Consider the following 24,383-nt stretch of genomic DNA (forward strand, 5'->3'; position numbering starts at 1 on the left):
TTTTTCTCTGATCTTTGCGAGAGGATTATCTCGAACATGCAAATTAATCTGACAGACAAACTCATTGGAGAAATCGGGTGGCAAGCTCTAATTTCGCGCACTTAATTTGACATGCAGCCATGCTCTGCCTTGCAGACCGCTGAGCAGGTAACAGGATTCTGTCGGTCGCCGGTGGAGACTCGCAAGTCGAGCCCCACCGGCAGCATCATCAGCAGCCAATCGCAGCAGGCGGTGCTCACCCCCAGCCGCCAACTCACTGATGCTGAGAAGCTCAGAAAGGTCATTCTCGAGCTCATCGACACCGAGCGGACATACGTCAAAGTGAGAGCAATAATAGCAAAATCATTTTTCCTCGTAACTCGCATAGTAAAACATTTATTTTCCCCCATATAGCTTGTCAGAAAATTAGAACTTTTTTTATTTTACTGAATCTCAACACTTCATCTTGCAGCATCTTAACAGCTTGTTGGAAAACTATCTGGAGCCACTGAAACGAGAAACTTTCCTTTCAAACGCGGAAATTAACGCACTCTTCGGCAACATACAGGAAATAGTTGCTTTCCAGCGGCAGTTTTTGCAGAATTTAGACGAGGCTCTAGAAATGGAGCCGGAATTCCATAAGCTAGAACATCCTGGTCAATTTAAGGTGGATATTCATTTACCCCGGCCTTTTAACAGAATCAATAAAAATTTTCATTGATTTTCAGAATGTATTATTCTCCATTGGGAGTGCATTTTTGTACTACGTGAACCATTTCAAACTGTACAGTTCATTCTGCGCTAGTCATTCGAAAGCACAAAAAGTACTTCATCCAAGTAAGTGCCCATTGTAATTGCTCTGCCAGCCGCATTTGTAACATATTATTCTGCTGTTAAGTAGACGAGGGAAATCAGGCACTGCAAGAGTTCCTGGCCGCGCGCAACCCACGCCAGCAGCACAGCTCCACGCTCGAGTCGTATCTCATAAAGCCTATCCAGCGCATCCTCAAGTACCCCTTGCTGTTGCAGCAGTTCAGAAACCTCACCTCTCCGCAGTCTGACGAACACCAGCATCTAGTCGGTGAGTGCCTATATATTGTTTCTCTTATCTCGCCATTTATTTAAAAATGGCATTTAAATTTAACAACAATAATCAATAATTGCTACGTCTGCTCTCTATAAAATTCTTAAATTTAAAACAAATCATTTTAAAGGAATAAGGCAGCTTCTTCTTAGTCTATAGCCTAAAAATTATTGTTGTCTTTCTTTTTACTTGGATAGTTAAGATAAAGTTGCTGAAAATTATCAAAAGCAATTTTTTTATCTCTTTGCGCAGTGGAATGTCTTTTGCTAAATTAGTTTTTAAATTTGCAGAAGCGCTCAAGGGAATGGAGAAGGTGGCAGAACACATCAACGAAATGCAGAGGATCCACGAGGAGTACGGCGCCATCTTTGATCACCTCTTCAGGCAGCACCAGAAATCGTGCAAACAGCCAATCGACCTCAGCCCTGGCGACCTCCTCTACTACGGTGGAGTGGAGTGGCTCAATATATCAGACTTCCTTGGTAAAATTAAGAAAGGACTGGAACTGCATGCCATGTGCTTCGTCTTCAAGTCCGCTGTTGTGTTCTTATGTAAGGAGAGACTTAGACAGAAAAAGAAACTAATGGTGAGCCGCGGTCCTGCACGAGTCCAATTTTCCGTCATTCATTGCGTTCACTTTTTAATACAGGGTGGGACGAGCAAAGCCAACGCGAGCGAAGTCGAAATTATCCGTTACCAGGTGCTCATTCCTGTCACCGAGGTGCAGGTGAGGGCCTCCTCAGCCAAAGACATGGACTCGCATTTCCTGTGGGAGCTCATCCACCTGAGAAGTCAGCTGCAGCGACGCTCCGAGAAAGTTTACGTGCTCTCAAACAGGTGAGAAAAACATAAATTTTATTTGATAAATGCAATTAAAATAAAACATCAATTCAGTACTGGCGAGTTCCGCAATGCCTTCCTGAAAACAATCCGCCAGATCATCAGAGAAAGCGTGCGTAACATGAGCATTCCGGCGACGAAGCCGATCGGCAACGGATGCAACAGTGGCGGCGGCAGCAGCAGCGGCGAGGGCGGCAGCGAGAAGGGCATGAAGCCGACGCTGCTGCCGATGTCTGGCCCTGGCGCTCACAACTCGCACACTCTCGGCAAGCCGAAGAAGCCTCCGAAGGGCTCGCAGCGCCATTCAGCAGGAAACATCGACTACGACAACGTGGAGGTTAGCCGAGAGGAGGACGGGAAGGTTGTGGCTGTGGTACACCCTGAAGGAAGCAAACCGTTCAGGGCGAGATCGAAGACGGTCAGCGATGGCGTTCGTAAGTGAAGATTTAAATTACACTCACGCTGTTTAAAATACGATGAGGAGGAAATAATTAATTTTTTAATAATCACATTATATAAAATTCAATTTTTTGAAGTTGTTTGAAATTTTCACTCGACAAATACGATACATTTTTGAATTAAATAAAAATCATACCGAAAATAATTATTGCAGCGCCTGAGGACAGCGCGCCGTTGCTGCCGACAAAGCAGGATTCATCTAGCAACGACGCCGGCAGCAAGTCTGAAGGCGAGGACGACTCAATAGCGACGGTGACGGCCAAGAAGCCCACCCTCGGCCGAACGCCAAACCACCTGAGCCTGAGCACGACCTCGACCTTGTCGGCTGGCAGCACCGGCAGTCAGGCGCGCCTGATCCAGTCGTCGCACCAACCCGAGAACTACACGCCCCAGCCGGTGAAGGAACTAGGTAAGCGGCGACCATACCTGCTGCAGCCCCCGCGACCGCGTCGTTCCCTCAACTCCGACTCTTCCATCCCTGCCTCCACGCCCAGTCCCACGTCCTCGAACCCTCCCTGCATGCAGTGCTACCTCTCCGGACACCACGAGGAGAACGCGTTTTGAACATGGGTGCCGTGTGTTCAACCCCCTATTTCTATATTCTTTGTTTTTAACCTTAGACCTTTACGTTCTTCTTTTCTTCCGCATTCTTGACAGTTTGTTTTGCTTCTGGCGAATTAAGATGATTAACAAAGTTCTTTGCGTTTGGTGAATTGTTTATTCTTGTCTCTAGAGATGAAACGTTCTTGGTTGTTGCATCAACTTAATAGCTCAAATCTATTATTCGTTAACGAATAATCCATCTGTTGTAGGCTAAAAGAGTTTCAAAAGTACTAACACTACTTACTTGTATAATCATAGGATAAAAGCTGGATTTATCAAATCTCAATCCCATATATTTGCATTAATCAATACCGACAAGTGAGCGTCGCAGCTTTTAATTAGTGTGATAAACTGATATTTGAATTAAATATATATTATACATTATTATATACGTGTCAGGAATCAATAATGGTTGTTGGACAATTTCCGGCCCGATCTAATAAGTTAATTTCCCAGCTCCGTCATTTACTGCCTAATTGTTAAATCAATGAGGACCAAAATGAATTTCCTAGATGCCGAACGATTTAGATTTCTTTCATATATATGCTGTGTTGCCAATCGACAAATCTAAAGTTCACTTCCGCTCCTATAATTATATAATAGCTCTCTGTGCGCCATCATCATCCCTATCTCTCCATGAAATTCTTGCTCAAACAAAATCGCACATATTTTGCATCGGATACGGGCCGGATTCTTGCAATGAAAAGAGATTTATCAATGTTGAACTAAAATGTTTGCTCCAAAGAAAGAAAATCGTGTTTAAGGAACAGACGTGTTTGGATTTTGAAAGGTATAACCTGAGCACAACCCTCGAAGCACAATTTTTGTAACACAAAACCAAGACTATTAGGAAATGCGTTTTCTTTTCCTGTCAACCATCTCTCGCAAACGCCAGGCAATCACAAATTTCGTTTGATTTCCGACTTCCTCGTCTCTCTCTCTCCTCGTTAAGCTTTGAAACCACTGTTTCCCCACTCGTATTCAACCGAAAACAAACGGGTTCGTCACATGAACCGTGCTCGAAATCAGAGGCATTTTGTTTTTTGCTGTGTCACAACGCGCAGGTTTTAAGTAAGCGTTACTATTAACTGTTGTATGAAAATAAAAGCCCAAATAAATCACACACCCACTAGTGCTTTTTCCTTTTTGACACAAACCAACAGAAATGCTGCATGCGTCTGTCAGAGAGAACTCATTTAACTTAATGTTTTGGTAGCTCTTAGTGTTTTTGATCGCGAACTCCACGGCCCCGTGCGTTCCTTTAAAAAACGCCGGCTGCTGGAGTCCGCGAGAATGCGGTCAACGCGCCTCTTCCTCAAAACTGTCCGAAAATTTGGTTCGCCCGAGTTTTTCACTGCAAAAGATTGTTGTGATATGAAAAAAACAATCGCGCACTTTTTCTTCTTTGTCACTTGTCTGTGTATCTGCTTACGTGCAACCTGCCGCGCCGCAAAGTGCAGCCGGTTGCATAAACACTCTTTAACTTTGTGTTCGTTTCAGGTTAAATAAAAACAAATAATGCCCTTGAATTAAACTAAAACGAACAAATAAAAACAATCGGCCCGAGGTGCGTGGAAAAACTCGGGGCGTCGAGCCAAAAGTCCGGAATGCGAGTCATATATTAAATAGCGAAACATGTCTGTTGGTTTCACCCACTTAGCCAGCGAGTGTCAAATTCACCCCCGCATCACATTAGCTGCCCCCCGATTTTGGTTTTGTTCCTTTTGTGATTGCCGTCGTTGCTCGGACGGCGAGTCGAGACACTGACCTAGCTCTGACCTGACAAAATTGTTGTAGGCTCTCCAGTGTGGAAACCAAGAGACATGCTAGGAGAGGCCGCGACCCTGCCGCGAAAGGGTAAAACGACCTGCACCACCAGTGCGACAATTAACTCGGCACCTGGAGATTCCCGTAGCCTAAAGAAATTCACTGACTATGGTGGTGGTGGTGGTAGTGGTAGTTCTAAGTCTAGCAAAAAGTAAGCTGAAACGCTGCCGGCTGCTGCGGGGCTCGCGGGTCGTCATCCTCTTTGTTGTACACACACTCACACACGCTCGCTAGCTCGATCGCCTCCACTCTCTCTACTTCTTCTACACATGTCATATACCATCAAGTGCTATAACTAACAAGAGAAGTGTCACACACACACACACACACACACACAACGCGCGCGTAGACGAGTTTTACACAGAAAAATAAGAGACGAAAAATGGAGACGATGATATATATGTAATTTGATTAATTATCAAAGCGCGGGACAGCAAAATGATTACTGAGGTCTTTTGTATAACATGACACACTGGGATAAAAAAATGGTCGACGAGTAAATATAAGGCAGAGAACTGCTTTTACTCGGCAAAGGTTGCAGCTAAAACTAAAATGTGTGCTAGAAAAGTACGACTGCGGCTGTTTGATTGTAAAAATCCGATTGATGACAATTTGTGAGAAAAAACATTTCAGCTGAATTTATTAATAAAGAAAACACATAAACACATTCACAAAGAGGCCGCCTGTCGGGATCTGCGCCGGCCACTGACCGAACTTTCAGCAGATTTTGACAAATTTTATCAGCTTTTAAAAGCTTTCCATATTGGAACAGTGATTTTACTCACGGAAAAGCCACTTTTATCCCCCATTTCATTAAAAGTTTGCGCGGTTCGAGCCAGTGGCCGACTGAGGGCTCGGCGGGCCGTGCGGCTCCTAGATCTCATCAAATGTGCTCAAATGTTTAGAGGTTAATTATGAAAAAGACAAACGAGGCGTTTCTTGTACTAACTTAACCTCTCAATCATCACACTACTACTTAGTTTGTAAAAAAATTGATTCATTAAAGAAACCGGCAAAGGAAACGAGTTCGAATGTTTGTTCACCGCGTGCGTGAATGGTGTCGTTTCCGCGACGAAATCGTTTCCAGGTGGTGTCTCTCACTCTCCCCGCTGCCATTCCTCTCACCAGCAGCACACCGACGCAGCTGGAAATGATTTTTGATCCTCTCTCGTCGGACGGTCGGTGTGCGGCTGCAAAATTTTTTGGAGCGCTCCCGAGAGCCACCCCTGTTCCGAGAAGCAGCAAAGTGAATGGTGATTTTGTGCAAAGAAATGAAGCCGACCTGTGTTTCCTCCCCCCCGGTTTGATCGATCGATATAAATAAAGTTAATTGATTGCTATATTGTTACAAATGACGAAGAAAATGATGGAAAAATCACTCGCAGTAGAACCATCGAAAATCTCCTGTTTTCGGACGGCGAAAACGCTTTTAATCCCCTGTACTAATTGTTGAACAAAAATCAGAGTACTCAAAACACACAATGACACACACGAACACAAACACACACACACGCAGCATAGGTTTTAATCTTGGAGGTTTTCTCTCGCTTGTGCTTTAAGCTCCCTGATTGAGGTTACATTATAATTATTGTTAATGTTAAATATCGATATTTAGAAGGAGACGAAGCATACTTTACGCGCGACGGCACTCGGCATTACTGTGCATATTATATTGTTTTCGTTTGAGCACAAGAGAGAGAAGTCTTGATTAATTTACGGTGGCACTGCCCGCCGTTTCACATCTTGTTGGATTATTATGACAACTGTGGATGACATATTATTTGACATCTTCTTATTAATTAACTTGAAAAGCTATATTATTCGTTAAAATCATTTATTTCTGTCGAGGAAAATTATTGAGAAAATTACGCGGAAATGAGTTGCTTTTTGAAGCAAGCATCTCGCGACGGCTTAAAGAAAATTGTTTGGATAATAACACCTACTTTTAATATTAAAGGCGCTACAACTGACCTTTTTTGCATTAAAAACAATAAAAACGATTTAAACAACAATTTTCGTCTCTCTTTGTCTTAGCAATAATTGTTTAAAAGAACTCATTCAGATGATTTTAAAAAAACGAAATGAAAATAGCAGTAAAAGAGTTAAAACGATGGAAAATGATCTGTACTCTGCACTTTATATCACACAGTGTTACAAAAAAAGGTGAAAACAAAAGATGATGCATTAAAAAGAAGAAAATACATTAACTGATGATACAATCATTTAAGAGTTTATGGAAAAGAAAATCAATTAAAAACTAAGTAGCGAGAGATGCCAAAGGATGAAGCGGTTTAATTAACACACAACAAAAGAAAATACAAGATTATTATTATATTATTATGATGGTGAATGTTGATAAAATAATAAAAAATGGTATATTATAAAACTGAATGCCTCTAATTTACTAACCTTTCCGTCTGCCAGAAATCTGTAACTAACAGCATGGGATCTTGCTCTTTCATATTTCGTAAATACACGTTGAATTCATTTGGTGAGTTTTATAATTTCCACGTCTTACTTTTTCGAATTATAGCCGTGTTTTTCTCTTATTTTTTGTTCCATTTTATTTTCAGATTTGCTGGATCGATTGATCATGGAGCTTCGAGAATTTAGATAGCCGTTTTTATCGTAAATAATATGGAGAACTGATATCATGCGTGTATGCATTTATTTTATAAAAACAATAAACTCTCGAAAACATCTTTGTGTTTTCCACCAGAAGCTTTATAATCGAGTTGTGTATTTTTGCTAAGTATGGTAAATTTAGACTTATAACAGAAGGGCTTGGATTTCTTAGAGAAATTTCACGCATACTTGACTCTTCTTTGCGCTCGAAGCAGATTTGCAAAAATTAACAAATCCCCTAGTTTGTAGAGCGATGTTAATATTGCGACTGGAATCTGATCCGCTCAGCACGAGAATAGTTCACTTCCTTGTCTGGCTCGCATTACCTGCGGACAATGAGCTGAACAAAAACCTTTCTCAAGAGTGAAGGCCACCGCTGATTGAGAACTGCTGCTTCTTGATGTACGCACTGCAGCTTAATTACAAAAATTGCACTATTAATGCGAATCGCTACCTGGCCCAGAGGAGATACAATTAAAAATACACGTGAGGAATTGGAGCTTTTTTACGCAAGCACCGCATTTTATATTTTACTAGTGTCTATTTTTATTTCATTTGCGAGCTATGAAGCTTTCGTTAAACCACAAGACTAGAATGGTTTGTAGATCTTTTTAGAAAAATTATCTATTATATTATTTAAATTATAAACCAAGGGCCTATTATTTTTTGCGCATTAATGAATTTTAGGACGTTTTTACCTTGATATAAGTTAATTTGTGAAGAGCAAGTTTGACGAGCCTCACTATAAATAATAATTAGTAGGAAAATTGAAAAAGAAATGTATTTTCTTTAAAAAGTGATTAAAAACAAATGGGAATTTTTCAATGCTTGTATTTTATGTATGTTTGTTGGAATTTTTTTTGCTGCCATATTAGATAGGTGTGGACGGACTAAAGCCTCAGTTTTGTCTCCATATATACCGTATATACTAGTTTTAAAATAAAATAATTCTACTGTCCTTCCTGAACGTATGCGCACGTTTTTTTTCAAAAAAAGGTTTCCACCTGTAGTAATATATTCAAGACAAATGCAAGAATGCGCAGTAGCATGGTGCAATAATCGTACGAATGTGAGAATTTCGCAGAGCGAGGCGCCAGTTCAAGGTGAGGAGAGGAGGTAACGACCGACAATTTCTGAGGCCGGCTGCAGCGAGACGAGGAAAACTTGAAATCACTTATTGCCTGGCTGTACACATTAAATTGCTCTGATTAGAACAAGAAAGGTCATAGGATAGATAGAAACGGTTTTGATTTTGCAGAGTCAAAAAAATATTAAAAAAGTATATATATTCTCTAATTTTTAGAGGAGGAAAAATTAAAAAAAAATACAATCCAATTTGTGTGACAATTATTTCAATTATTCAACTATTTCGGTAAACATTGAGAAATATTTCGAGAAATTTATAAAATATTTCTAGCAGAGCTAAAAGGTGTGTTGAGCCCAATCTCTATTAGTAGTTCAAACAAAAAGGGAGGAGGTGCGAAATGCGTCGTATTTGAACGAGAGGAGAGGCAGAAATAAGGCAAAGGTGTCTACAATTTCTCATAATTTATTTTTGCAGCAGACTTTTCTCGTTTACAATCATTCTATCTATAGCGATAAATTACCAAGCCCTGACGATGGCGGGGTTGGCGGCATAGGCGATGGGGTTGGCGGCATAGGCGAGGGGGCTGGCGGCGTATGAGAGGTGCTGAGCGGCGTAAACGGTGGGGGCAGCGATGTAGGAGGGGGCGGCGGCCACGGGCACGGCGATGGGGGCAGGCTGGACCACCTCGTGGCGGACGACGGGGTAGGGCACAGGGACATCGCGCTGCACATACTCGTGCTGGACGACGGGCACCTGTTGCTTGACCACGGTCACCTCAGCGGGGGCCACGTTCACCTTGGGCAGGAGGGGGGCGCCAAGCAGGGCTCCGGGGGCAGCAGCGGCGCAAGCCAGCAGGGCAGACAGAACGACCTGTGAGCACCAACGCAAACCATGGTGAGTTATTACCGTCAGCTGAGCGCTTGCTTTTCCTTGCCATGGCGCTCGCAATTTCCAACTTTTCCCTATTAGACGACGCCCGAGCACAAAATCAGGTACTTTCTGCACAGTTTTAAAGTTTTTTTTTTAATTTTAATTTACACCTGATATTTTTTTAGAATTAAAAATAATTTAGTGAATGTATATCACGATTTTTAAAGTGAAAATGATTCAAAAGCGATTGAAAATTACTGTAAATTTCAATAGGAACCTTTTTGAGATTTCGCGAAATGTTTAAGTTCTATTTTGTAAAAAAAGCAGAATGCATTCACAAAAATTTGGGAGCCCCTTTTTAAATGAAGACTGACTGAAGTGAAATCATACAAGTGTGTCAGGTGAACATGTAGAGCTTCATTTACGATTTTCCGAGATACACAGTCAGTTAGAGTGAACCCGCTGTGCCATGAAAAAGGTAGGCTCTTTTTGCTACATTCTTTGACAATTGAAAATCTTAACAATTTCAAAACGATACTATCAGTCGTAAATTTTAAGGCAGCAGCGCTAGCGGAATGCCGTTTTGTAAGAGTGGTCGTGATTTATCTCTTTTGAGTTCAGTCGCACGCTACAGCGAACTAGGAAAATGAATTATTGAGAAGGCACTATACTTACAAGAGTATTCATGATGAGTGGTTTTAGTCCGTGGTTGATCAGAGACTGGTGCTGGGGGTTGGGGGGCCGGCCGTTTTATACCTGGACCCGCGTGTGGACCGCGCCCAGCCCCCCTAGCTTACCTGATCTGGACAAAATCGCGATCGGCCTTGGCGTCTCTCTTTCTCTCGCCGCGCACTGGTTTCCTACACCTGCTGGACCATCAAGGTCGCGATCGACGCTTCTAAACGCGACGAGACGCTGCGGCCGCATCACGCGAAACGACAGACAGTAAAAAGCGAAAGTTTGCAGAAAAAGAGGAGGGTTGTGCCGGCAGTCAAAATCACCCACAGAAAAAATTAATTGACAAGCCATGCAATTTGTTTTGAGTGCTTAATAGCGAACGCATTGCTTCCTGGATCTCCAGAGGCTGGCAGCAAATGATGTAATGTTTATACGCTATTAAATTCTACTGATGGGAAATAATGTGAAGCTTATTGAGATATATTGTAATAGAACTCTTTATCTTGAGTGCGAAATTTATCGAGTTTTGCATGAATAGTGATTCAGCGTTTTCATCCCGGATTTATAACTTCGTTTTTGCAGTATTTTGCTCAGATCGCTAATTCTTGCATGCACTATCATTTAATTTTACGGTATTGACTGTTATACAAGAATAAATGAGAAAAACGCAATACAAATAACATGCAGTTAAATGCTTCTGTGGTGACTCGCGCTGCTGGTATGTGCAGCACTGCAAAGATGCGCAAAACAAAAATTTATTGAACTGATATAAATGTGTCATGTGTGCTGCACTAATTTAGTCTTCTATGGCATTGACATTGACTATAGACGAATAAACAAGAATATATTACAAAGCACATAGATAATTACAAAAAAATGAGGAGTGGTATTTATATTCAGTGATCTTTATCATGCCAGATTTTTAAAACTGCTGTATATCAATTTTAAAAATCCTAATCAAGCACTTGACTGTGTGTTTAGGGAAATTTTAAATTTAAACAATGAAAAGGTGAAGATGCGCAATTAATTTTTCTTCGTAATCTTAACGTCATTAGGAAATGATAATTGTAATATTCGTCCCCTTGAATTTTGCATTATCTTTAGTAGTTCATTAATGCATTAATGATTTTCCACTTTGTATTTGATTTGAAACCCAATAATCTAATCATTTTTTGGGATGTTGATAGCTTCAACAGTCTCAAATTAGCCTTTTCTTTTCCTCGTTCAAATTAAGTAGATGCTATAAAAACTAGTCTGCTCCACACGCATCATCACTGATTCCAAGGTGAACGAGTTTCCGAACTTTTGTCGTTGAGTTTCGTACAAAATTTGCAACCGAATGGCGATACAATCACGCAGAATTGAATCTCATAATAACCGAGAACAGCCATAAATCGCGTGGGTGCGCTTCAAACCGCTGCACTTTTGCAATATTAATTTATAAACTTGAGCTCAGCCCTGGTTGAGAGAACGAGAGCGTGAATATTTTCCGAGTTGTTGACAAGCAGTATGCATTTTCAAAGAACTACTGCGTGTGTTTATGTACACCGTAAGCATAGGATAACAATGTTTAATGTGGATTGCAAGTAAGTGCATTCTCGCTGCGCGCTCTCGGTCGGACAGACATTCGGACTGGTTTAGTAGGATTCAATGACAACGACCCTTGAGAGCACACACTCTCTGCGCTCTGACGACACCTAATACGGGCGTGTGATTTATCCTGGGATGAGGTGGATTTACACGGACACGCCTATGAATGCAAGCCAGTTTTCTCAAATTGCATAATCTATTTACTGCACGCGATCATTATAGACAATAAATAGAGAATATCTTTGTTTATAAAATAAAACGATTTTAGGGTCACATAATTCAGCAACCTATTAAATTTCTACTATTTTTATACACTAATTAATACTGTTGTAAGCTATAAAAGTGAAGTCAATGTTAGCAAAATAATAATGAAAACGAGAAAATATAATAGTAAATAAATATTCATTTTTTAATCCGACTATTTGAAGTAGTCAGGGATCATTCTGATTTTTTTGCCATTATCTGGACTCATCTGGGTAAATTTCAAGTTGTGAGAAAACTGTAATAGTAACAGACCTTTATTTTTATGGAAAATTTTTTATCTTTTTTTTAAATGTGATTTAAATGAGCCCTTTTTATTTGTATAGAACTGATCAACTTCTTATTCAATTATTGTTGGCTTCTTTTTCTGCCTCAATGAGATTTATTCCTCCTCTCTGGTAATAATTTCTGACCTCTGCTCTGGACGGAAACAAAGTCTATTTGATTTAGAGCTGCAAGCGACAGTTGACAATAGTTAAGCAGGAAGTTGCTGGGCCATTTTACTAAACGCCTGGGTAGCTCCATATAAATTTCAATCCAAAACGAAATGGACTTTATTGCATCATAATTGGTAAATTGGCATCATCATAATATGTGATACATAGTTTTATAGTTTCTTAAAAACTTTAAATTTAATAAAAGCTAACGGTTAATTTGTTGATGTGATATTTAATTCCAAATTTATTTTTTTCAAGTCGGCCCAAATTATTTTAACCTGTGTTATTTCTTATTTCCCAAATTTAATTTCGCAGCTATGTCTGGTTATTAATATTAGCGCCACAATAATTTTTAATGGAAAATGAGGTAAACGATACTAAATTGGTCTCAAAGCCGATATGAAGTTAAAAAATTTCTAGGCACATGAATATTTTGAGATTTGATTTTCTTAAGGTATATTTCTAGTTTGATAATGATTGCAAAATTATTATTGATTACGCTACCATATAATAACACACATAGTGCTTAATATTTTGATCATTAGTAAAACTTTGCCACATGAACATTGATTCTTCCCATCAGAGCGAGAAGTGTGAGTGATCGGAGAGCGTGAGTCCCCTATAATATGTACAGAAAATATTACATTTTTGTAGTTGGCATCGACAGCAGGCGCACACGTTTTTCTTTGCTTGCCACCATTTAATTGGAGTGTATAGCTCTTGTTTAAAATGTCGCTTTTCCGCCTCACAAAAAATGCGCTCTTCGCTTTTTAATCGCCACCCGTAGCACACTAGGTATCCTTTTTTTAAAGTCCTGCGTGGGCGAAGACATGTAGTGCTTGGCAGGTAGGACGTGTCGCGTTTTTCGCGGTTAGGATGGCGCCACTAGCGGCCAACGTGTGAAGCCGGCGCCGAATTTAACCTTGCAGAGCGCGCAAGGTCACGGGCTCGAAAAGTGGGCGTGCGCGCGAACCACCAGCACCAGCAAAAAGCTAGATCTGCTCTTGTGCTCTTTATCATCTCCGCGTATTTTGGACCAATTTTATCTTCACCGATTCCTACCGTGATGACGGGGGACACGTTAAGCGTTGCCGATAAAAAAGTAAGTTAGTTTTATCAATGCAAGGTCGAGTCAAGCGCAGATAAGACGGCCGATGACGATCTTGCGACGCGAATCACTGACCCGCAGGTCATTCGCCAAACGACCTTGGCGGCGAATCGGGCAGAAACTGCGCTAGGACCACAGAGACACTTTTCGTGCTCTCAGGCCTCTTGCCCAGCTTCGCGATTTCTTTCAACATTTTTAACCAGAAGCTAACATACTGACACGTATTCATAGCGATTTCCGTGCACTTGAAAATGTGTATGCAGCATTATCTTTTCAACTCAGGCGTGTTGTCGTTTCTGCGTGCCTGTCTTGAATTTTTTGCAGTTGAATGCTCGATCTTTGTGAATGGAGTTAATGAGCTGGATTGCTCTGCAGTACTCCACTCATTTATTCATTAAGACTAGCTTTTGGTTCCTGACAAATTTCATTCAAAAAAATTGATTCCTTTTTGATGAAGTGGTTTTTGTGGGCTCACTCTTTTTGATACAATCATAATAAGTGCCATATTATGATTTTCTTATGATACGTGAATATTTTACAATTTAATTCAAGACGGTAAAATCTCTATAGCTTTGCATCAGAAGTTTTACGATTTCGTTGCCCAATTTTTGGTGATGTAATAAAGAACCCACATCTAGCTAAAAGTGACGAAATACACCGTGGATATATCGAACAATATGTTTCCTACTCCCTTAAAAATTAAAAATATTCCATACAACGCATGATTGATAGAGGTCAACAATTGAAATTAATTTGAATAGTTAGCTAATTAATTAATGCGCTTAAATCAAATTGACACCGAGAAACAGTTCAAAAAATTCTGGTGGATTTCTCGGAAAATTAAACGGTTGTTATTTTAACTTAACTTATTTTGTTTGCTTAATTTTGATTCCTCTCGTCGCGATCTATCCAATGTTTTTGCACATTATGACGTAAATTTCCCTCGTAGCGAAATAAATCATGATTTATTTTCTCATAAGGAGACAGTTCTCGCTGCTTGATTGGCATGCAAACTTTGGAGCCGACTTTCTCAGAAATTGAAATGGCAACCTGGGTAAATTTAAGCTCTTTCCCAATTTATCAGAGCAATATTTTAGGTAAAAATTATTTTGCAGAATTTTTCAGTACTAATCCACCTTAACCCGTTCGACAGTTTAATTAGAGTAGTAGTTGTTAAAGAATAAAGTTAACTTTTTTAAACCCTTAATGACGTTCCCAAATTATTAACCCGAAATAGATTTTTTATCTCCTCATCCACGTGACCACGCACAATCTAATTTATTATCAAGTGCTGCAACAACGGTTCAATTAACTTTTGAATAATTACAAATTATTATTAGCTTGTACTTCGCTGAATGACGTGAATCAAATTCTCATGCACTAGATGCGAGAAAAAACAAACATAAGAGATGAAATATATTATGCAACTTTATTCGCGTGATTACCGTGTTATTCAAAGGTCGTCTTGCGGGATTAGCGGATGCTTAATAATTATTACACACAACCCATCAATCTAGACACTCTCTCGCAGTCATTCTCTGATAAGACGACGCTGTGGAAAATGTTATGATAACAGGCACTATACAGCGAATCGTTGTCTGAGTGAGTGGCAGACGCGCCACGGCTCTGGACGTACTCGTCGACTTTTTTACATTTTTTTCACAATGAACTCTTTCTTAGAGCAGGTTTTATTTTGTTTGCACATGCTGCATGCAGTGCCGTTAACAATTTTTGTATCCGTGATCGCAGCTTCGGCACCAACGAGCGCCCTCAGGGTCCCGGGAATTCAAGGAGCTCACCAAGAGGGATGCCCAAATTCAACTGGCGCAGGAACTGGACAAGCTTCACGCCACCACTCCTGAGGAAAAGAAATGGGTAATTTTCGGCCCTATTTCTGTTTCATTTCAGAGGACTGTTTTGTTTAAAATTCAAAGTTAAAGACCATCATTCTGATTTTATAATGTTTTTTAGTTCGATACACTGCAAAGTTTAAAATTAAAATGATATTCTATGCTACTCAATATTTTTTTTAATATTTTTTCAATGATCTTGATTTTTACTGCGACGAATAAATTTAAAATGACGTGAAAATTCCTTCCAAATAATTTTGGACGTTGTTCTTTAATTTCAACACAGGGATTTCATCCTTTGTTGATTGCACGCCATTGTTGAATTACTCAACTCTACAAACTTTGAAAAGCGCTTACAAGAATTTTAACAACTGTTTCTTCACCATGCAGCAAAAGCAGAAGGAATTTGACGGCTTCCAGCGGCTCTACCAGCGATTCCTGCAGGAGGAAGGTCCATCTGTTGAGTGGGAAAGCATCGAAAGGTTGCCGGAAAATGCTGTCAAGAACTACAGCACCCTGTCGCAGCCGGCGGCTGAGCAGGTGCAGAGAATGCTGTCCAAACTGGTCGTTGTCAAGCTGAACGGTGGTCTCGGCACCTCCATGGGCTGTCAAGGACCGAAATCAGTCATAGCTGTCCGCAGCGACCTCACCTTCCTTGACCTTACTGTCCAGCAGATCGAGGTAAAATATTTATTTCAATTATGGGTGGTTTCTATTTAGGAAAATTGTAGTGCCTTCTACACTGCACAAGGACACAGACCAAACAGACTTTGTCTCTGTCTGACCCAGAAAAAACTTTTTCCCTTAAGAGAACAAATTTTACATTATTTTAATATATCTAGAAAGTACTGTTAATCAGTGTTTACTAGTTAAGAAGAGCTTTTATTGATTTTACTTTGGATTTGGTTTTTCCCTTCAGTTTATTGATAACAAATGAATAAATATGAGATTATTTTTATTATTATTTATTTATTGGAAACCGTCGTTGTACGATTCAATAACAATTTCGTTTCTTAAAACAGGATACTTTTGGATAATGTTAAATTTTTTTTGACACATTCCAGTAAATGGTACAATTATTATGCTAGTAAGCGAAGAATCACAATAGATACAATTTACAGTCACTTTGAGATGAAAACATATGTGAGTTTATGTTTAAGTTTTTTTAATCTAAAATTTCAGTTATTCCTGTACTATTCTGCTATAGGAATTTCTTTTAATTTGCAATCCACAATTGAGAATAGTAAAAGTTACAGTGTTTGGAGTTTATTTTGTTTTTAGTATTTTGGCATGGAATGCACATCAGCTATATTTGATTTGAAATCAAAGCCAAGGGTCCAAACTCCAATCATTTGACAAACTAAAAATTTTCTTTAGTTCGAAAAATAATAAATCAACCCTCCTAAATTTTAAAACTGTATGATATTATAATTTACATAAATTGTAAAAAAAATATCCAGCAAATGTGATGCTAATTTTTGTATTATAATCCTCTATTATAGCATTTAAATAAGACATATCGAACAAACGTACCGTTGGTCCTCATGAACTCCTTCAACACCGACGAGGATACGCAAAAGGTGATCCGCAAGTACAAGGGTCTGCAAGTGGACATCCACACCTTCAACCAGAGCTGCTACCCGAGAATTAACCGTGAATCTCTGCTGCCCGTGGCCAAAAATTGTAATGTTGAATCGGACATTGAGGCATGGTACCCACCAGGCCACGGCGACTTCTACGAGAGTCTCTACAACTCCGGGCTACTCAAGAAATTCTTGGATGAGGTATTTTTAAACGTCTTTTTGAGCGGTTTGGAATGTACAAAAAATTGTTCCTCAGGGCCGAGAGTATTGTTTTATTTCCAACATCGACAACTTGGGTGCCACGGTGGACCTGAACATACTCAATCTGCTGCTCAACCCGGAGGACAACAAGAGCCCAGAGTTTGTCATGGAGGTGACAGACAAAACAAGAGCTGACGTCAAGGGAGGCACACTTATCCAGTATGAGGGCAAGTTGCGACTGCTTGAAATCGCGCAAGTTCCCAAAGAGCATGTTGACGATTTCAAATCTGTCAAAACGTTTAAGTTTTTCAACACCAACAACCTGTGGGTCAAACTGGACGGTAAATAACACTGTTCTATGATGCCAATTTTGCTCTGATTGAATGGATTTATAATTTCAGCCATTGACCGGGTCATTAAAAAGGGTGACTTGAACATGGAGATAATTGTCAACAACAAAACTTTGAACAACGGCCTAAACGTCATCCAGCTTGAAACTGCTGTTGGTGCAGCTATGAAGACATTTGAAGGGGGACTTGGTGAGTTTTGATTAAATATTTAGTAATCTAAATATTGAATACTGCTCAGAGGGGAAATTGTGAAAATAATTTGTTCTAAAAGCCAGTGGAAGAATTTTTTTTACAAAGATAACATTAATTATTCTGACTAAATTTTCTCAATATTTGCAATGAGTGCATGAATTAATAAAATGTGCAATATGTGCAAGGAGGTAATTAACAGCCCACTCTACTAGCTGTTAAATTAATTTAATAATTCTTTCTCAAAGATATCCTAGCACATTTTTGAATTTGATTCATTGCTAACTCGCAATCAAATACAAAATTTCCAATACCGCACATTTATGTAATTTTTTACTATCTAAAAATCCTAAAAATCAAACAAACTAACGGATCAAATTTTTAGGCATAAATGTACCTCGAAGCCGTTTCCTGCCTGTCAAGAAAACATCTGACTTGTTGTTGGTGATGAGCAACTTGTACAGCTTGAAAAATGGATCGCTTGTGATGAGCCCCCAGAGGATGTTTGAGACCACTCCTCTCGTCAAACTTGGAGACAATCACTTCGCAAAAGTTAAGGAGTTTCTCAGCAGGTTCTCAGACATTCCTGACTTACTGGAGTTGGACCATTTGACAGTGTCTGGAGACGTCACCTTTGGCAAGGGCGTCTCACTGAAGGTAAACATCAAGTGCTGGAAAAGTTCATTAATATATGGTGGTTCATGACGCTCTATGTGTGTTGCAGGGTACGGTGATCATCATCGCGAACCACGGAGACAGAATTGACATCCCTGCAGGAGCTTTGCTTGAGAACAAGATAGTGTCTGGCAATTTGAGAATCCTTGATCATTAAGGCTTAGCTCGATCCATACTGATTTCGTGCCATTTGTTTAGTCATTTATTTGTTGCTTTGTTTTTGTCTTTTTCGATTTTATTTTTTGATGCAATCTGAATATATATTTACGTGCACAGCACAAATCACAGAATGTATAGATGAATTTAGCACAACTTCTAATTGCATTGATTTTTCTTAAAATTGACGCTTTGCTTTTGTTAAATATCAATACTCGCAATATCAGTAAAATGAGTGTTTTTCGATTTGTGTTCTGAGAGCGTATTAATGTGATAGAAACGAGCCAAGTCATGAAACAGCGTTTGTCAACTATTAGGGGCAACTCTGGATCTATGAAAAATAGTATCCTTGATTTTCCCCATATTATTCGTGTAATGTTTGGTAACATAATAATTATATGAAGCAATGAATCCAACTGTTCAGAATTTCTGATTTTAAAATATTTACCAGGTGATGTATTTTTTTGTGATTAAAAGTTTTATCTGTGTTGGCACGACAGGAGAAATCTGATTTTCAATTTGCAATCTAAAATATAGTTTTCTGCAAATTTGTTAACAATATATATGTGTATATTATATACACAGCAATATTAATTATATTATATTTTCAGTTCCATTAGTGATTTGAATTTGATTAAAAGAACAGTTGCGATAAATATATTTATGATTTCCAAAACACGCCAGAGAAGTGCGACGGTAAAAATTAACCAAATACTATAATGCCTGCTCAAATTCTAATACTAAATCATATTGAGTTATTTTGAACTGGATGGATAGCAATAAAAAGAATGAGATATTAATGATACAAGTTAATTTTGTGTTTTTACTGGGACGTGTAATGACTAAAGGATGTAGTTGGCAGTATACGCACCATAGTAAATAAATTTTATGAATAATTAATATTCCAAAAGAATTGTAGGCTATAATATAGTATTATAATATGATAAATAATAAATAATTAGTATTGGAATATTTGATTGTACCAACAAAGTTAATTTTAACTTTGTTAAGAACGTTTATATAAGTAATATGCGGTAATAATTCTGAGTTTAGCTCATGTTAATGTGCAAATGGAAATGTTTAAAGGGCTGAACGTGTGTACGTGCAAGATGTGTGTCTCAGCTTTAGTTCAGTAGATTGATGAAGAGGGCGGAGTTTCGCTGCTCACAGCAGATCCTTGTAGAGCAGACGTGAACATAGACCAGCTAAGAAGTAGTACTGTAATCACTCATAGGAGGCGCGTTGGTCACAGCTTTACCTTCTTTTTGCACACCTTGTGCGAGGAAACATAGGAGTTACAAACCCCCACTGCTTCATGATCAACTTGAGTAGAGACAGGCAGAACAGAAAAGAGGGTAAAACCGCGACGGACGCGCCTCCTACGAGTGCTTATAGTACTTCTTAGCATGTTCTATGTTCACGGCCGCTCCATGGGAGTAAACAGAGGCGCCTGCAAAGTAATACGCGTTATACGTTTTGTTTACATCACAAACATCATGTGACCGACGAGCTCACAACCCATGTGACTCCGTTGGTAATATTTTGAGCGATTAGAAAAAGCAGAGGCTGTTGGCTCGAGACCTCAAGAAGCACATGACTTTTATTTACGGATTCGAAACACAGTCGTAAAGCTCAAGAATAAGCCTCTTTTAGATATCGTGCGTGGATTCAATCGAGACCCAATGGCGTGGACGAAACTGAGGGCATGATGTAGGGCGATGGCACTCTTGAATAAGCTCTTCCCCAACAAAAGGAGCAAATCCCGACCCCACTTCGCCCTTTTCGGCCGCAACGATGATACCGACGAGAGGTAAAAAGCCAATTTCTAGAGGGTTTGCCACTAGGCTCAGAGATGTTGCAAGATGAGCACTAGGCAATGCGAATTTTGGAAACTGTGTCATCGCTTGACACGTTAGAAATTTGCCACGATTTGTGCGTTGACATTTATTAGCATGTTTACAGTTTAGAGTTTCGTGGCCTAGAATTTGTACAATGTAACCATTTTGACCTAGATTTCAGCGTCGATTTTGAATTTGGCAATTTCCTAATGCTGACATATTTTACTTTTTTCAGCTGGGTGCCTTTTGCTTTTGGCCCAGATCAAGTCAGGGTGTTGCTCTTTAGGGAGTGCGAGCTACGGCGACGCAAGATTTTGTTCGACTCCAGCTCGGTGCAGAAAATTGCCATAGAGTCCAACAAAGTAAGCAGAAAATTTCCCTCGCTGCTGAGGAGTGAAACGAAGAAGACTGATCCTGTATTTGTAGAAGTTACTAATGGCTTTGGCTATAAGGTGAAGCCAGATCTAACCTGTATTTCATTTTAACTCTGGGAAATTTATATCTTTTTCAGTACACACGTCCCACCGAAATCATCGATTTGGCCGCGATTAGTGACATGATTTTCGGGACAGTGCCCCTCAACTTCCAAGGTGCTTCCATGAAAATGCACTGTTTGCAGAATCCACACCGCCTCATGTGCACCAAAGTCTTTCCATCACCAAGTGCTTCCAGCCAGCACTCCCAGCAGAAGAACAGGTATGTCGTCACAAGCAGTTCCGTTTGCTCTTTTACTTAAATCAATCCTTCAGCGATGATTCTGTTGGTTGTGCCTCTGGCGTCTCCTTTGGAGAGTCCATTGTCATGAATCTTAGCTTGGAAGGGGCAAACCTCGACAAGAAAGCCAGTGAGGGGGACAGTGGATTCTCCGGCGCAGCGTCGTTTAAGTCGGCCAGCCTGGGCAGCAACTACAACAACTCCTGGTCGCTCGGGGAGCCGCAGCCCGACTCGCGAGAATCATCATTCAATAGTAACATCAAGTCATGTTTTGTCAATTTCAACTGCAACCCACTCATTGCAGGCGTTGGATCCTGGCTCCCCAGTCACTCAAGCGGTAGTCTCAGCAGTTTACAAAGGCGGTTTCTAAAACACGTTGCAACTTCCATGGAAAATGCCGAAGAACTGCCCAATTTTTCCCCAAGTAAGGACGCGAAAAGGAGCAAACTTGGTTTGGCCGTTGTCGTTCGCTTCTCTGGCAATGAGGATTTGGACCAGTAAGAATTGTTTATTTTTTTCTTGACAAATTCTTCAAGCAACAACGTATTTATTCCAGGAACCAGCAGGATTTTTTCTTTGATCACATGCCAGTGTTGGATAGTATTATTAGGCGTATGCACGCGGTGGTTGAGAAAGCGTATTGCAACAGAGAGCGTTACGTCCACCTAATGAAAGCAGGTGCTGATGAGCTGCAGGAGTCGGTTGCCAACCTCTTCTCGTCCCCTCGGCTGCCCCGGCCAGTTTGGCTGGGTTTGATGACTGCCTCTTCAGAAAAAGCCCACACGTCCCTTGCTCAAACATTCCTCAACGACCTTTGCCTTCTACTTGCCTCTCTAGATACAAAATCTGCTCATTTGTAAGTAGTGCTACTCAATTATTAATTTTTAAAGACTAAGAATATAATATTTACAGTTTTGTCAGCACTCTAGTCACAGCCGTCCTAACGTACCACCTTGGTTGGGTTAGTACAGTTTTGCCTGGGACCGCTCCACCTTTGAATAGACAGCACCTCAGCTCTCCCAACAAAATGGTATTTAAAATTAACATCTTAGGATAACTTTTCCATGACATGCTATACAATCATACTAATGTTTTTGTTGTGCTCTGATGATAGTACTTTGTCACATGAGTCGAAAAAATGTGATCAAATAGTTTCTGACTCTTTCAAAGTTTCCTAATTAATAGGACCAAATTTTTTAAAAAGAATCTGAAGAGTAAAACGTTGTTTTACTGGTCTCTTGAGTGCATGAAATTTCCAAAGCAGTGAACTTCAGAGCTCAGTAGGCTGTGTACAATATGAATAAAAATTTAGGTCTCATTCTCAAGTTTAATTTGGCTCTTTATCTGTGGGATGTAGTTGAAAGTTTGGCTGGTGTAGCTTAACATATATTTACGGAAAAAGATCTCATTGATATTTAAATTTACTATTATGAAATTTCTTAATAAAATTATTAAACCTCCATCTTCTTTCAGTTGGATTCTCTTGCCAAGTGCCACCCTTACAATGCGTTGTGGGCGCAGTTCGGCGACCTAAAGGGCGCCCTTGGTCATCCATTGCGAGTAGCGCGCACAATAGTTACTGGCAGTGAGTCAGACATACTTAATCGCCTTGTACGGATGCTCTCGTACTTCATTCGCTGTGGTTCTGTCAGCAAGAATTGCGAAGAAAGACTGAACAGCGATGATAGCTCGCAGGATTTGCTCCTGCAGAGCAATTGCAGCAAACCGCTGGCCTCCAATGGCACCGAGGTAAGCACATGCACCCTTGTGGGCCAGGAACCATCTTTAGGTCTGCGGAGAAATACTGGTGCCAGTGCAGTGAGCTCTCTATACCCGAGTTTATCGGACGTGGACATCATATCAGACAAGGTGTCTCGCCTGTGTCGAGTGCCAGCTGAAGCTATCATGTGGCATGTGAACAATTTGTCAAGCCCGCAGCAAGCTAGAGTGGAAGCGGTGAAACAAAATTCGGCCCCCAGTGAGGAAAGCAAGCTGGTGACTGAAGAATTTGCAGAGCATGGTGTTGTTTTTGTGGTTGGTGATGATGACAAGATAGACAGTTCTCCTGACAGTGGCAGCGGGACAATGGAGAAATACGTCGCAGAATTGGTAAGTCAATTATGAATAATTGATGGTATACGCCCCAAAATTACATATTTTCACAAGCAACACTTCTTTCTCAAAGAAATTTTTTTAAGGTCATGCCGTTATTGAAGCCCGGTGGTGGCTAAGCATTTTTGCTGGCGTCGCAGACGAAATTAAAAAAACACACTTTGATAGTGCTTAACAGACCAATGGGCCAAAGATCATTTTTTTCTCCAGCATTTCTTGAATTTTCTTGTAATATTTACCAGCGTCTGGAACAGCTTACTTAGCCTAAGTCACAAAAAATTAGCCAGCTGTCGCGGTGCATCGCGGCTGGCTGGAGACCTCTAAAATTTAGTCGATTTAGAAACGTTGATGACCCAACTTCTACTAATTCTAATAAATGTATTTTATTTTATGATTTAAAATAATATTTTCAGATAAAAGACTGTGCAGTAGAGTGTGTTGGCGATTTCAGTGAAGACCAGGAAGGCCCTCGTTTGCTAGAGATTCCAATTCCTCCGTCGGAAGTCCGACTTCCTCAACCTTACAATGGGTTTGCCGCCTCACTCATGGGATATTCTTCTTTGACTTACAATCCAGACTTGGTGGTCCAAGCGTGTACGCAAGATTTGTCAGACTGGAGGGAGAAACTAAAAAGAGACCTGATGCTGGCGTCTTACCAGCCACTGTTTGAAAAAGAGACTGTTGCTGAAGCGATTTGCGTGTTGGGAAATGTGAATAAGTGGTACGTTACGATGGTTGCAAACTATATGTATGTATTTTAAATCCTGGTACTATTTCGATAGGGAGGTTCAGATTGTTTCTAGTCACACGTACATAGCAGAGAGGAATTCGAACAATTTGGGCGTGCGTCAAGGAATGTCTCAGCTGGTTGCCGACATGCTCGAATCCGTGCATCACTTGTGGAAGTTTGGCACCCCACCTGAATACGTAAGCTACTGAATAACTTTATATCAAAGCCTAGAAATGTTGTAAATTTACTCTATCCAGTGCCTTCAACACATCGAATCAAAATTGAGAGAAATCTGCCTTCACAGCCACGCGCTGGCTCAGCTGCTCTTAGCCACCGATTTGTGCGAAATGACTCAACTTACAACTGCACTTAACCTGGAGGCCAACGATGTGCCTCTACTGTTAGCAGTGGCATCTACTCACACGCCAGAGGTCACACAACGCTACGGCCTTTCTTTTCAGTGATTCGCACCACATACTTGTTTTTATATATTTAGTTGATGTCCTTAACACAATAAAATGGCTTCTAAATTTAATA

General features: G+C 40.2%; 4 protein-coding genes across 18 annotated transcripts in view; 3 read left to right on the forward strand and 1 right to left on the reverse strand.

Moving 5' to 3' along the window:
- The window catches only part of sif (still life), an 83,356-nt gene extending 74,972 nt beyond the window's left edge, over positions 1-8,384 (forward strand). For 4 of the 11 annotated variants that reach the window (XM_065497426.1, XM_065497434.1, XM_065497435.1 and 1 more), the window contains 9 exons: positions 118-321; positions 452-646; positions 708-816; positions 878-1,060; positions 1,354-1,649; positions 1,713-1,900; positions 1,958-2,337; positions 2,517-2,771; positions 4,763-7,178. In XM_065497426.1, the coding sequence (XP_065353498.1) occupies positions 118-321; positions 452-646; positions 708-816; positions 878-1,060; positions 1,354-1,649; positions 1,713-1,900; positions 1,958-2,337; positions 2,517-2,771; positions 4,763-4,947 (1,995 nt within the window). In that variant the 3' untranslated portion in view covers positions 4,948-7,178. Of the gene's footprint in view, positions 1-117; positions 322-451; positions 647-707; positions 817-877; positions 1,061-1,353; positions 1,650-1,712; positions 1,901-1,957; positions 2,338-2,516; positions 2,772-4,762; positions 7,179-7,365 lie in introns of those variants that run through there. The other 7 variants (XM_065497431.1, XM_065497432.1, XM_065497437.1 and 4 more) reach the window with 4 other exon arrangements.
- A 566-nt stretch (positions 8,385-8,950) lies between these two features.
- LOC135948258 (uncharacterized) lies at positions 8,951-10,209 on the reverse strand. Its single transcript, XM_065497463.1, has 2 exons — positions 10,050-10,209; positions 8,951-9,374 (listed from the first exon to the last, which is right to left on the reverse strand). Exons 1-2 carry the CDS (start codon positions 10,059-10,061, stop codon positions 9,021-9,023), a joined length of 366 nt encoding a protein of 121 aa, XP_065353535.1. The 5' UTR covers positions 10,062-10,209; the 3' UTR covers positions 8,951-9,020.
- Positions 9,261-19,265, forward strand: UGP (UDP-glucose pyrophosphorylase). 5 transcript variants are annotated; one of them, XM_065497449.1, is made up of 8 exons: positions 9,261-9,398; positions 15,198-15,323; positions 15,689-15,979; positions 16,801-17,082; positions 17,138-17,423; positions 17,484-17,621; positions 18,007-18,278; positions 18,346-19,265. In XM_065497449.1, the coding sequence occupies exons 1-8, from the start codon at positions 9,396-9,398 to the stop codon at positions 18,451-18,453; spliced, it is 1,506 nt and encodes a 501-aa protein (XP_065353521.1). In that variant the 5' UTR covers positions 9,261-9,395; the 3' UTR covers positions 18,454-19,265. The 5 variants fall into 5 exon arrangements, with proteins under 5 accessions (XP_065353521.1, XP_065353519.1, XP_065353518.1 ...); XM_065497447.1 differs by lacking the exon at positions 9,261-9,398 and adding an exon at positions 9,578-9,852; XM_065497446.1 differs by lacking the exon at positions 9,261-9,398 and adding an exon at positions 11,678-11,810.
- Positions 19,266-19,915: 650 nt separating this feature from the next.
- On the forward strand, positions 19,916-24,377 carry LOC135948245 (folliculin-interacting protein 2). Its single transcript, XM_065497440.1, has 11 exons — positions 19,916-20,262; positions 20,526-20,742; positions 20,802-20,986; positions 21,040-21,257; positions 21,309-21,501; positions 21,561-21,860; positions 21,917-22,034; positions 22,478-23,113; positions 23,530-23,837; positions 23,899-24,043; positions 24,104-24,377. The coding sequence occupies exons 1-11, from the start codon at positions 20,171-20,173 to the stop codon at positions 24,308-24,310; spliced, it is 2,619 nt and encodes an 872-aa protein (XP_065353512.1). The 5' UTR covers positions 19,916-20,170; the 3' UTR covers positions 24,311-24,377.
- The last annotated feature ends 6 nt before the right edge of the window (positions 24,378-24,383 follow it).

This window comes from Cloeon dipterum, chromosome 1 (genome assembly GCF_949628265.1).
Source record: "Cloeon dipterum chromosome 1, ieCloDipt1.1, whole genome shotgun sequence".
NCBI lineage: Eukaryota > Metazoa > Arthropoda > Insecta > Ephemeroptera > Baetidae > Cloeon > Cloeon dipterum.

Bases quoted from the DNA above. Each gene is read 5' to 3' on its own strand.
- UGP (XM_065497445.1), top strand. From the start codon at position 13,407: ATGACGGGGGACACGTTAAGCGTTGCCGATAAAAAA. The intron at 15,324-15,688 runs GTAATTTTCGGC...TTCACCATGCAG, and splicing joins CTCCTGAGGAAAAGAAATGG to CAAAAGCAGAAGGAATTTGA. The intron at 15,980-16,800 runs GTAAAATATTTA...CCTCTATTATAG, and splicing joins TTACTGTCCAGCAGATCGAG to CATTTAAATAAGACATATCG.
- LOC135948245 (XM_065497440.1), top strand. From the start codon at position 20,171: ATGGCACTCTTGAATAAGCTCTTCCCCAACAAAAGGAGCAAATCCCGA. The intron at 20,263-20,525 runs GTAAAAAGCCAA...TACTTTTTTCAG, and splicing joins AACGATGATACCGACGAGAG to CTGGGTGCCTTTTGCTTTTG. The intron at 24,044-24,103 runs GTAAGCTACTGA...TACTCTATCCAG, and splicing joins TTGGCACCCCACCTGAATAC to TGCCTTCAACACATCGAATC.